Below are 13,127 nucleotides of genomic sequence, written 5' to 3' on the forward strand. Positions count from 1 at the left end.
AACGAGACTGAGAGAGGTGATGCGCGACGAGATGCTTGACACTGAGATGCAGCGCGCATGGCGGACGGACTACTGGTCGTAAGTCCGAACGGTCGTTAAACAGGTAGGTCGTCAGGTGAGGAGTACCTATACTGGGCTGTTAGGCGTGTTGAATGTCAGACTCTCTACCAAACTGATGGTGGAAAAGATTCAACCCCTTTATTCCACCCTATAATAATGTCACCCATCACATTCTGAATGTCTCACACCGTGCGTTACACCCACTGAATCAAACGAGCCAAGAGTTGGAGTAATCGATTGACTTTATTTATTTATTTATTTCTACTGAGGGATTTGTCAAGAACCGAATCTCAAAAGTTGAACCTTTCATAGATACGAATAGCCGTCACCTTCAGAGTGAAGCTTGTTCTGATGAGCTGTGATTCTGGCTGGAACTGAGTCTGAGTAGTCTTGTCCGTTATTTATTTCTTTAAGTGGAATTTGAAGGATTCCCACACAGCCGTTGGAAATAATTTTCTAGGCATACTCCTTTATAAAATCTTTTAAAAAGTTTATATTCCGACTCAATATATTCATTCATTTAGTAAGTAGTTGTGTCAAAAGCAGGATAATGTGCACCCAGTCAGTCATTACATGGGCTGGGTGGTGCCCACAAGAAGGTCCTGGGTTCAATTCCAACCTGGGGCGCTATTGGCACCATGCTCAGGCGGGTTATATCCCGATTAGGGGCCTTTCTGAGTGGAGTTTGCATGTTCTCCCTGTGCTCACATGGGTCTCCTCCAATAAATTAAAAAAAAAGGACCTAAATTAAAAACATGCAGAACACTTTCCTGTCTTGACCCTGACCACGACATGGTTCTAAACCTGGGATTGGTCAACAGGCACCAACGACGTGAGGGCTGCCCACTGATCCTGGCTGCTCCCTGGAGGAAGGACGGCTGGGATGGGATAAATGCATGGCTGAATTTTTCCAGCCAGCACTCCCTGTGTGTGTGTGTGTGTGTGTGTGTGTGTGTGTGTGTGTGTGTGTGTGTGTGTGTGTGTGTGTGTGTGTGTGTGTGTGTGTGTGTGTGTGTGTTTTAAGTGCATTCACACCTGCGAGACGAATAAAAATTATTCTTCTTCTCATCTCAAAAATAACTCTTCAGAGGGATGCAATACCTGTGATACATCACTCTGTTGGGGTGTTATTTGGCTAGAACGCCAAGCCGGCCCGAACGTTATTACCTTACATATACCATTGCTGCCCAAAAAATGGAATGAGCAGCTCGTCATATGACCTCCGCTCACCTGCTCCACCGCTCTGAAGACACGAAGCAGGTTTTCCCCCAGTGCGCTTTTCACCTCCTCATCTGACCAACCTCTCTTCAGCAGCAACGCCACCAAGTCAGGATACTTGGACACATCCTCCAAGCCCTCTGGTACACTGCAAGGTCACAGATATTATTAGATGGTGTGTTTAAGGTCAAGCCCGAAGTCCTTACAACTTATAAGGACTTGAGACAGATTCCTAACAGACTTCTAAGTTAATTCTACTGAAACCTTTTCGGCATCTAGAAGAAACACGTCTCAAAATGTGTCTATTAGTTACATGTTGATGTCCATGGTTTTATACAGTCAAATGGTCTGTTCCCGCATTGAAGGAAAATGGACAGTGACTGCATGTCATTACATTTAGCAGACGCTTTTATCCAAAGCGACTTACAATTATTCAAACACCGACGGACGCAGCCATCAGGAGCAATTAGGGGTTAAGTGTCTTGCTCAAGGACACTACAGCATGCTAGCAGGAGGAGCCTGGGATCCAACCAGCAACCTTTAGATCACTAGACCACCAGCTCTACCTCCTGAGCTACCATCCCACATGTCATGTCACGGGCTGTTGTAGTTGAAATGGAGGAAATCTATTTCAGCATGTCCAAAATATTTTGTTTCATGACCTCTAGGTAGCAAGATTTCCATGTTAACATTTAGCATTATCATCAATAATGATACAACAAATACAGACATTTACCCTAAAGTAAGAAAAAGTAGCATTTCAAGGTTGTAAACGGCGAAATGTGGATGAAATGCGCCGTTATTTTTGGAACGCCCTTGTTTGCCATATGGGGGCCAATTAACCATCACACCGTGAAAAGTAGGTCAACCTTTTCGGGTTAACGTCATGATTAGATAGGGATAGATTAATACTCACTTTTCCACTCCGTCGTAGTCTCCGCCAAAGCCGATTATGTTGGCCCCAGCCACGTTCTTTATGTGGTCAAAGTGATCTGGAGTGAAAACATGAACAACACCAATAAACGGTAGGAGAAAGGCAGCAGACCTGGCTCTGGTTAAGTAAATAATGACTGAAGACATTTAAACACAAAAGTTAGGAATACCAGCGACGTTGAAGATGTTTGCGCTGGGGCTGTCGGTCACGTAGTCGTTGTAGAAGTTCACCATGACAATTCCTCCCTTGTCTCTCTAGGGACATCGACAAGAAAAGGTCAATTCCCTCACCTTGGCATTGAAGGAAATGCTTTTATTTATTTATTTTCACGGTTTGCTGCATGCTTCGAAAAGGCTGGCTTTTGTGTACCACATGTACTACGTTGGCCGTTTCCCCAGTACCATGTTCTCAACAGAGAAGCTCTTGTAGAAGCTTGGCATGTAGAGCTCAAGTAGAAAGCTTGGCATGTCCCAGTCAACCAATTTAGCCACGCTAAAGGCAGGCGCATCCGTCGTATATTAGGCTCTGTGAAAACATTTCCTGGCCCCAATTCCTTTTCAGGCCTTCGTGGTTCTACTGAACCTTAGTTTGGAGTGGAACTCGGACCGTGAAAGATAACCTTGAATGGGTTCACAAGAAAGCCAGTTCCGCGAATGAGGAATAATCAATACATTATATTGGAAATACAAGAAACTGAGAATTAAACTAGCAACACTAGAGAAAAATAAAGACTGTGTAGGCCTAGCAGCCCCAAACTTCAGAAACTACTATCTAGCGAACCATCTTCAATTATAATGAAATGGTTACAACCAGAGCCAACCAACAGGGCCATGGATTGCGAGACATTGAACAAACTGAATGTCAGGAGTTATCATTATCTGATCTCCCAATCCTTACTGAATCAATAAGGAAACTTAATTGTTTGAAAAACCCATTCATTGCAATGACACTACCAGCCTGGGGGAGATGCTCACCACCGAGTTTTCCACTGAGAAAACTTAGTGGTCAAACTCTATCACCAAACTAATTCGCCCCAATCTGGCACAACCTGGATTTTCTGGCGAAAAACAGAATAATAATCTTGAGGTGTTGAAAAAGACAAGGAATTATTCATCTGAGACACATCTTTTGAAAACAATTCACTTATATCCTTCCAAACCTTAACACAATGGTATAATTTTGATGGCCATGGCTTCCTTCAATTCCTTCAACTGCAGCAGTCTCTAAAAGTTAAAATGAAATTGATGAACAACATCTTACAACCACGGCGATAATTGAACATCTTATTCATATAGGTAATAAAATATCCCTTTTCCAGAATATACAAACCCTTATTAAAAACAGATGATACTTTATCTTTACCTACCATGGAATGGGAAAGAGACATGGGATGGGATATCGGTTTCCACCGATATTAACCTGTGGAAGCTTATTTGCAACAACACCTTTTCCATGACCCACAATTCCAAAATGCAACTCATCCAATATAAGATTCTGCACAGAGCTCATAACACGGAACACATTGTTCAAAATGGGTGTTGTGGATTAAGACGTTTGCTCTCACTGTTCCATTAATACCAGAGATGACTACTTTCATGCCTTCTGGTTCTGCCCACCTATCCTAGCATTCTGGACCAACATCACCAAGAAGCTATCAACCCTTCTGGGTCGCAGCATTTCAGTCTCCCCATCTATATGTCTTCTTGGTGACCTCTCTTCAGTCGACCCACCACTTAAACACCACCAACCCATTTTGATCACCTTAACAATTGCCAAGAAATTAGAATTACTCAATTGGAAAAACAGTTGATCTCCTCACATCCCAAAGTTTACAAATATTAAAAGAATACATTGTTTATAAAAACAAGGTATATTCATTTAATGAAATATGGGCAACTTTTATCACTGACATACAGTAACTCCATAATTTAATACTTGAGTCGTCCAAAGTTGGCTGAGGGGCGGCCGGGTGGGCCCTCTGCAGGCTGGGCTGGAGTCCAGTGGCTTAAGGTGTGCTGCGTCCTGGCAGGGCTGTGGAGTGTGCTGCTGGGTGCCGTGTGGGACAGCTTCCTGTTGTGGGTGTGGGTTTGAGTACGGGGGCTGGCTGTGTGCCTTTGCTCCTCATTTACTGCCATAACTATGACAGGAAGAGGCCACGCTGTTGCTGTTCCAGTTTACCTGGACCTTATTAACTCTGTTTTTTCAATACATGTTGTCTGATGTTTATGTTTTTCTGTGTAAATATGAGGTGTCTTAGAATGTGTGGCGTCCCAAACAGCCCCATCTATAAGATAATTTCTAAGAGACGGTGCCAGGGGTCCCGAGAGAGAGAGCACATCACCAGGGGTCCTGGTGAGAAGGGAAGTGAAATGTGACCTGTGACCTATGTAGGGGAACCAAATGGTAAATGTTGTCTTTGGGCCAGTATAAAAGACCCGCGCGAGTGGCATTCGACAGAGAATCCTTCCGGCTCAGTTCTCTCCCAGACCGTCCATGGCAAGTCTGGTCTGATGCTATTCTTTTGTAATAAATCTATTATTTTACTCAAGTCAGCATCAGCGGTCACTCCTTCTTCATCAACACATCAAATTCATCAAGAAACGACATATGTTATTTGGTTCTATGTTTAATTGTCTCACCCGTGGTGATTCTCCCCCTCTTGGAGTAGTGATTAGTTGTTTATAGACCTAAACATGGTAAAATAGTTCTCCAAAGAGAGGGATTGGTGGCGGCTGTGTATAACAAAAAACTGTTCTTTTGTCATCCTACAGGTCTTCCACAGGACAGAGGTATTGCAGCAGTTTTTGATGATTTCAGAATTAATAAAGAGTTGCATTGCAGGTTGAGAAGTTGAACTCCGGTTGCAGACTAACTCTGTCTCAGATGCAATAGCATACTCTGTGTTGTATGCCCCAGCATGCTGACAGCACAGGTAAAAAAAAAAAAGGCAAAACCTCACAATCGGATGTCACTGAGCAGGTACAACCGCCTTCGATTTCCCTCAAAAACACAAGTTCCCCCACCTTTTGTTCAACACTCCCTTTTCTTCTTATTCTCCATTTCACATACACGCATACTCACCACTTTCCGCAGGATGTCGTCGGGCACGTTCCTCTTGTGCGGACAGACGCCATAGGCGGAGGAGTGGCTGAAGATGACGGGGGCCTGGGACATTTCCAGCACCTGGTTCATCACCGCCACGGGTGTGTGGGCCAGGTCGATCAGCATCCCCAGACGGTTCATCTCCCTGATCAGTTGCTGTCAGAGCGGCCCGAAGTGTTATTTCAATTGGTAGTTTCGAGATTCCATGAAAAAGAAGGAGAAAAAGCTTGATTTCATTGTGTATTTTCGATCATGTTTTTAATTTGTTATGTTCCGTCATTTGTCCTGATATCACTGACATTCAACACAGTCCAAAAGGTTATTTCATCTAGTTCATTGGAAACTTGCACATGGGAGTTCCATTTACCTCTTAATGGCAATATCACAGACAGCTGGTCAGTTCGAAAGGATTGTAATTGACATTTAAGACGGAATTTAGTTTTTGTGAGCTTTGTCAACTTTTTGTTGACTTGTCAACTTTCAAGACAGGTCAAAGGTCTGAAGAATGTAATGAACTGTAAGGGAATTACAGTGGTCTGAATGCAAACTCTTTGTATGCGACGAGTGTTGCAATGCAATTATTTGGAACAAAACTTGGTTGGTTATGGTTTTAATGCAGCAAGTGCGAACCTATATTACCTAGAACCAGTGGCACCTAGTCTGGCATTCAAGGAGGTGCTTTTTGGATGGGATGGCTTGAGCAGCCACACCTGATGCTCGTTGGTTGGGCTAATGAAGGGCAGGTTTAAAAACCCCATCCACACACACACTCAGGAGAGGATCCCCGTCATGACATGTTCCATCTGCTCCTGGCTAATGCCACCTTGCCTTCTCGCTACAATAAACTGGTGTTAACACCCCGTCGTCTGTGTCTCTGTGCCTCAGGGGCCTGAAAACGTCACTTGGCTGGCATGTGGTGGCGATACTGCCACACGTCTTTAAAAAAATGTTAGCAGGACCCTGCTACTCCAAAATTATTTATAAGGAATGAGGTCATGCGTATTTGGTTTCTAATTAAATTTTGGAATAAGTAAGCACAAGTCTGTACAAAGCTGTATTGCATGTGGAACTAATTATAAGCCTGATTACTCACTGACCTTGCCAAAAGGAGAGAGACCGTTGTGTTGGGAGGGTTCTAAATCGGTATCGACACGCCAGTTATCAGCCCTGTGGGGAGAGACTTTATCAGCATCTCTAAGTATGTACTGTATGTACATTGTATAATCGACATTGATCCACAAACATTAACATGTTGTTCTTCCTTTCCTCCTTCTGTTATTCCAATAGTAATGATCAATTGAATAGAGATGTACAACAGGAAACAATAATTATGATTACTCCAGTATAGCCTGCTGGAAGCTACTCTTCCAACTGTCGCCTAGAATGACTCACATGACTTGTAGGAATCCCCCTAAAACTCCACATCAACTTTTTTTCTGAATATGATCAGTCCACCCACAAATCTTCAGATACCGGACACTACTACATACTAGACACTACACAGATAAGCTTGCTTTATCTCTCTCGAAGGTATCAAGTATATATACTGTGAGGGGAATGAACAACTGTTTGGGTGACAACTGAGACTGTAATAACTGATGTGGAAGATAAGATTAGATAACATTACATGCTACTTCATTTTCCCTGTGAGGAAATTGCAATTTTGAAGCCACAGATATGCACACAATACAAGCATATACACAGTACACAGCACACATATACAAAGAAAGTCTGCACATAGCTGGTAAAAGATGCCAACTTGTAACTACAATTACCAGATTTCTAGTTCAACAATCTAGTTTGACAAGTATTACCGAATTCAGCAAGGCGTTGCATAAATGAGAAATAATAGAAGGTGTGCAGTGGCTTTAAGTTTATTACCTCCTACCATGGTGTGTTGCAGGAGTGTGTGAGTGTCAGATAGCGCACCCCCAGATGGTACATGGTGCGTAGGGTCCCAAGAGAACTGTCCAGAGAATGACCCCCTTCCACGCCGATGAGACTGGCTGTCTTGTTCTGGTGGAAAGCTTCCAAGATGTCTATTGGATGCAAAAAGACAAATTAGGTTATATCAGTTATACTGTATATGTGAGTGTGTGTCTATGTGTATACTTTTCTACTAATGCACTGTCTCACAAAGCCTGATCAAAAGAAACCTTTATGGACACCTTTCCTCAAAGGTGTCCATAAAGCTAGTCCGGCTATGATTCTTCTTGACATAAGTAGAGCTTGTTGATGGAAAAGGCTTTGCCAACACAGGGGAGAGAGACTGCAATTAGCAAGTCAAGAGTTTCTATTTCAAAACATCAATTATTCGCTTGATTTTGATTGACAATATCAATATCAAAGTAGAATACACTTATGAAACTCACCGTGGCTGCTGCTCGCAAACATGAAGGTTTCTGGGTATTTTTGACACATCCTGTGGATCACGTCAATCTGTTCTAGTGTCTGTCTTACTGCGTCTTTGTGCTGACTATTACATGGAACATAGGCTGACCAGAACTACAGGAGAAAAGAGGAAAGAAGGGAAGGAGTTATGGAAGGAAAGGAGGGCTTATGGCAAAAAAAAATAACAAACCAACAACAAGCAAAACATATGTTTGCAGAAGGGTCTGCAATACCGCCAGGGGTTTTAAACTCCACCAAAACAGGAGGAACTGCTGGGGTGAGAAAGGAGGTGATGCAATGCGCAGGAACTAAGTTGGCTGAGATGGAGGGAGGAGCCTCCAAGTACCTCTCCTACACTGAGAGAACAGCATTCTGACGATGATTTTGAGAATTCCGAGAATTCATGGCAAAGGATGACATAGACCAATAGGTGAAGTCTGGATCTACCATCAAGTTCAGCATATACCCCCAACCAGCGGCGATCAATTTTCAGAACAGTATTACCTGCAGAGACCTTCAGAGACCTTCAGAGGTCTCTGAAGGTCTCTGAAGGTCTCTGCAGTTTTTGGGAAGATGGAGGATACGAAGGATCTCTCAACTCTCCCTTAAATCTCCTTAAAGTACCAAGACCAGTACAAACACAGCCTAATTCTGAGGCTCTGGTGCCTTGGCTACCATCTGATCTGAAACCTAAACATGAAAAAGAGTGATTAACCAATAAAATTCCAATGAAACGGAATTCGAGAACTTGAGGATACCTGTGCTGCCAACTTTCCCTCTTTAATTTTGGGGATGTTTGTGTGCGTGCTGTTCAGTGTGTGCAGGTCCACTTTGTTGAGCTGGTTGTTGAATAGCTTCCTGAGCTGCCATGGCAGATCATTATGGCTGGAGAGCGAGAGAGAGAGAGAGAATGGACAGGAGATGAACATTCTTCTTTTTCTTTACAAAGTCTTCATGAATGCAACTGGTGTAACAATGTGATGGAAATACTGCTGTGCAGATAAGAATTTTCTTCATGAAATGTTGTGTATCTTATTATAATTGCTTTATTGCTACAAGGAAAAGGTGATATCATGGGAAAATGCATATATAGTATATAAAGAATTAGTTAAAAAATTATTTTATCGTTTTCAACCAAGTACAGTTGCACAAAGTTCTCAGAAAAACTCTTTGTCAGGGAGTCTCTCCTACAGGGAGTTTTTCTTAGGGTTTTGGGACATTAGGCGTGTCTTTGCATGTCAAATAAATCACCTTATCACTCCCTGTTCTAGAGGGCTTTGGCCAGGGAATGCTGTAACATGTGTTAGGTTGTTTTGCCAGTTTCTAGCGTAATATTGTTATGTAACTAACAATCTTTTTTTTTTTTGGAAAAATGCCATGGTATCCCCTTTATTCATAGTCTAGAAGTGCTCAAGTACTTCCATTTCACAATGTTTTTGAGAGTGATTTCATAAGTTTTTCCTCTCTAGTTTGTACAGAATGGGCCCTAACTGTTAATTCTGAAAATGTATAAATAATGTGTACATTTTATCAGTGTTCAATTACTATACAGTTGAACTAAAAAAAATATCCTTCATCATGAAACTTGGCTCTAAATGGTCCTTGCAGACAGCTTCAGTGTAACTTTTAAAAGGTTTATTGTGGAAGTTAAACCATAAATGTCTGTGGGCTAATTATATAATTAATTGCTTAATAATCTATTTTTCTTTTCTACATGCTTGTCCACCAGTGTGGTGGGTCCTCAAATTCCTAATTTGGATTTATGTTATCATAAATAACCTATAGAAGAGGATAGAAAAATCCTCACTTCTTTGGAACAAGAAAGTAATATTTAAGGTTTTCAGCGGAATCTCGCGCACAAAACTCATGGGATACAAGCGCTATTTGGTCCCTAGTGCAGGCCTAGCCCCCCTAAATATGTATATACATCTGGTGCTATTAATGCAGATGAGGCTTAAAGGTGTTTGAAAATTAATATACCAAGAGTCATTTTAAAGTACAGTGCATTTCACTCATCATACATTGATTGATGGTCAATGATTTTATTGGTACTTTTACTTGTAATTATATTATTACTTAATTATATAATATTATTAGTATTTTGCAACAGTACTTCTACTTGAGTCCCTGGAAATTACGATAGACTTTACTCACCCATCGATCAGTGGAGTCTGCGACATGAGCTGCAAAGCTCTGGTGATGTGTGTGTCGTTGGGAAGCATTCGTGCCGCGACACAGGTCATGACCCACGACAGCCCGCATAGACGCACAAAAACCCCGAGATGCATTTCTCACACAGACAAAGGAACACTTCTTAGTTTAGCTGGATTTTTATCCCTTGAATTCTTCGTCGCCCCTCCCTTATAGCTCCAGTCCCCTGTCGCTCCCAGTCAAACCTCCTTTAACTTGGCTCCACATCATGTTATAGCTTTGGTTGTCATAAATACAGCTGTTCATAAGCTACTTCACCACTATGGCTGTTAATCAACACACGACACTATGATACCAGAGCTGCATGGATTAATGTGTTGAGTGAACTGTTGACTTTGTGGACTTCGGTCTGATGATCTCCAACACATAAGTGTACGATATGCATCTGCAGTTTCACTTCAGCTCCAGCATTTGCATTTCTATCCGAAGCAACATTTGTCAGTAGTAGTTCTACTGACTGGATATCACAATCATTAGCAATGCCCGTCAATGACAATAAGTGGAAAAGTTTCTCTGTTGTGGAAAAACCAGAAGCAAAAACATCTCAATAACACCAAGAGAGAAGGGGAACTTTGGAAAGTGGAAAGAGGCAGGGGTTGGCTCTGAGGAAACAGACCCAGATTGGGTTGACAGGGAGTCAGGGAGTCCATACAGCCATTGTGAAATACACATTGTGAAAATCTCCTTGCATCCTCCTCTTCTGGTTAATGGAACGAACCCATCGTTGCAACCCCGGCCTTCTCCTTTAGAGCTGACAGAGAACGATTGGCACCGCCTTCAGCCTTTTATTACTCAAACTTGTATTTATAGATGACTCATTCCAGCAATAACATACATTGGACTCAAGGGCTCAACTGTCATGGGACTCAAAACAAATCCAATAAACAAACTGATCCAAATATAAATATTACCAAAAGTAAAAGGGTGAAAACTAAACCAAAGATTCACTTACACATTAAATATTGATACATTGCACAATTTGTAGTTTCAGTGATCCTATCCAGCTGCTCTCACACAACCCAAGCACTGTAAGGTTATCGTTTTTCATCTTTGTTGGTATTTTAGCCATTTTGCCAGCATCACACCCGTTCCTTTCATTTCAAGTGCCGATTTCCATGGGTGCTCTGGTTGATAGATGGGGGGTCGGCAGTATGGGTTTCCTAAGGCTTCCCTCGGGAGTGTTCGTCTTCCAGAATTGGTCCATTTTGATTTTTCCTTTGTCAATGTTTCTGTAACTCGTGTTACTTTTACAGGGTGAGGTAGTTGGCTTCACAGGACTGTTTGCCTTTTAGTGTGGCCTCGTCTCTTTGACCTGTCTAATATGGTTGGACTACCAGGGCATGTGCTCCCACCTGCTCAACTCTCTGGGTAACAGATACACTAAAGTTTCTGTACCACATCAAGGCAACAAACCCGGCAAATACCAAAAGAGAAGGTGTATTATAAAGTTTGAGTATGAGTTATTTCTTGCTCTGTACATAATTTTCAATAGCACGTCTTCATAAAATCCTACATTTTTTACTATCCTAATACCAGATTCTATAGTATTCTTTAATTAATGTGTGGGTGCGATAATATGTGTTACGCCACATATCCATGCATCAATTCAGGTACGGTAAAATAAGTGAATATTACAGAATATAGAGACATTTATAGTCAAATCAGTGCTTAGTTTTTCTCAGAATTGCAATACTCTGAGACAACTTTGAGCGAGGACGGGTAACAGAATCTTTCTGACCAACCAGTATAGTAATCGGGAGAAGGACCGCAAGGCACTTGAATTACAATAAATATTGTTTAACAATGGAAGGATAAAATTGAATGGCAGGAACAGGACATTCTTTTGGGGGAGCCAGTGGGAAAGGGCAAAAGACTCCTCACAACAGTTGCCCGCAACTGTCACTGCTGCTGGTCTCCAGGTTCAAAGCCGCTGTACCTTTGTCCAGACAGTGGGTATTACTGCTGACAGTCGCTAATCAACATGGAGTCCTCTGCTTCTTTGTGCAGCTTTAACAGTGGCACCAGCGCACCTTGGCCTGTTCACAAGGAGACAATTTCTACATTGCAGCATTTACATTTAAGCACCACCACCAGAGAGGCTTGCACAGACAGACATTGGAGTTTTGGCGATAATCTGAAGAGTACCAGCATACCTGCACACAAGGAGGCAATTTTCAATTTAAGACAACTACATTGCAGCATGTTGGCATTTGGGGAGGGGCTTGGTATATAGGTATCGACATGCACACCTGTGTGAAATCAACACTGACTAAAACTGTGCTCAACCACTACAAAGTACAAGGTGCAAAATTCAAAATGTGCCACCACCCAGCAAACCACTGGAAAGTCACACACACACACACACACACACACACACACACACACACACACACACACACACACACACACACACACACACACACACACACACACACCCTGTTACACCCACCCAAAGATACCCTTTCAATAAATACATTGTGGCTCGACGATGACGAGTGGGGGCCCATTCTTGTTCATCATCATGAGGCTGCTTATGTTAGACACAAGCAATGTAGCCCTCTTTTTAATTTTTTTTTTTAAATTTTTTCAAAGTTTTTTATTAGGGTTCCAAAAAAATTTGCACAACAGAGGTATACAATTTTCAATATTTACCATCTTTTGTTTTCTTTATGATATCACAAGAATATCCCCAAGGGCTTGAAAGATGGCCCCAACAACAAAAGCAGTGGAATATTGTCTCTGTATAGAAGGTCAAATAACTACTACAGGATGCAGCTGAATTAAGTATATGCAGTATTTAAAAGATACAAAAAGCTAATTACAGGTAAAACAGTGAGTGTCAGAGAGAAAAATATAATAAAATATAAAAAAGTAGAGTGAAGAATTGGTAACATTAACAATAATAAAAATAAATGAATGTATACATACCAAAAAATAGAAGGGAGGGGAACAGATGGGAAGGGGGATTAGTCAGGGGGCAAGGTTTGCAAAGAGTTAAAGTAATCTATGAAACTTAGCACTTAGCAAAAAATTTGCAGTATTGCCTTTCTCTGAGATTCTTTTCTTTTCCAGCTTAAGATAGGATCTAACATCTTTAAGCCAATGAGATATAGATGGAGCTTTAGCAGACTTCCATAGAAGTAAAATGCAGTGTCTTGCTACAAGGGAGGTAAAGGCTAATATATCAGATTGTTTAGAAGCGATCTGGGGG

At 41.8% G+C, this 13,127-nt stretch overlaps 1 protein-coding gene across 1 annotated transcript in view; it reads right to left on the reverse strand.

Annotated features, from left to right (window-relative positions):
• Positions 1 to 10,020, reverse strand: part of dpep1 (dipeptidase 1) — a 10,535-nt gene extending 515 nt beyond the window's left edge. The window contains exons 1-9 of the mRNA XM_079998191.1: positions 9,860 to 10,020; positions 8,464 to 8,590; positions 7,687 to 7,819; positions 7,203 to 7,353; positions 6,412 to 6,481; positions 5,294 to 5,470; positions 2,382 to 2,466; positions 2,195 to 2,270; positions 1,291 to 1,426 (exon numbers count right to left, since the gene is read on the reverse strand). Of these exons, the coding sequence (XP_079854317.1) occupies positions 1,291 to 1,426; positions 2,195 to 2,270; positions 2,382 to 2,466; positions 5,294 to 5,470; positions 6,412 to 6,481; positions 7,203 to 7,353; positions 7,687 to 7,819; positions 8,464 to 8,590; positions 9,860 to 9,993 (1,089 nt within the window). The 5' untranslated portion in view covers positions 9,994 to 10,020. The remainder of the gene's footprint in view (positions 1 to 1,290; positions 1,427 to 2,194; positions 2,271 to 2,381; positions 2,467 to 5,293; positions 5,471 to 6,411; positions 6,482 to 7,202; positions 7,354 to 7,686; positions 7,820 to 8,463; positions 8,591 to 9,859) is intronic.
• Between the last annotated feature and the right edge of the window lie 3,107 nt (positions 10,021 to 13,127).

This window comes from Zeus faber (genome assembly GCF_960531495.2).
Source record: "Zeus faber genome assembly, chromosome: 3".
In the NCBI taxonomy this organism is placed as follows: domain Eukaryota; kingdom Metazoa; phylum Chordata; class Actinopteri; order Zeiformes; family Zeidae; genus Zeus; species Zeus faber.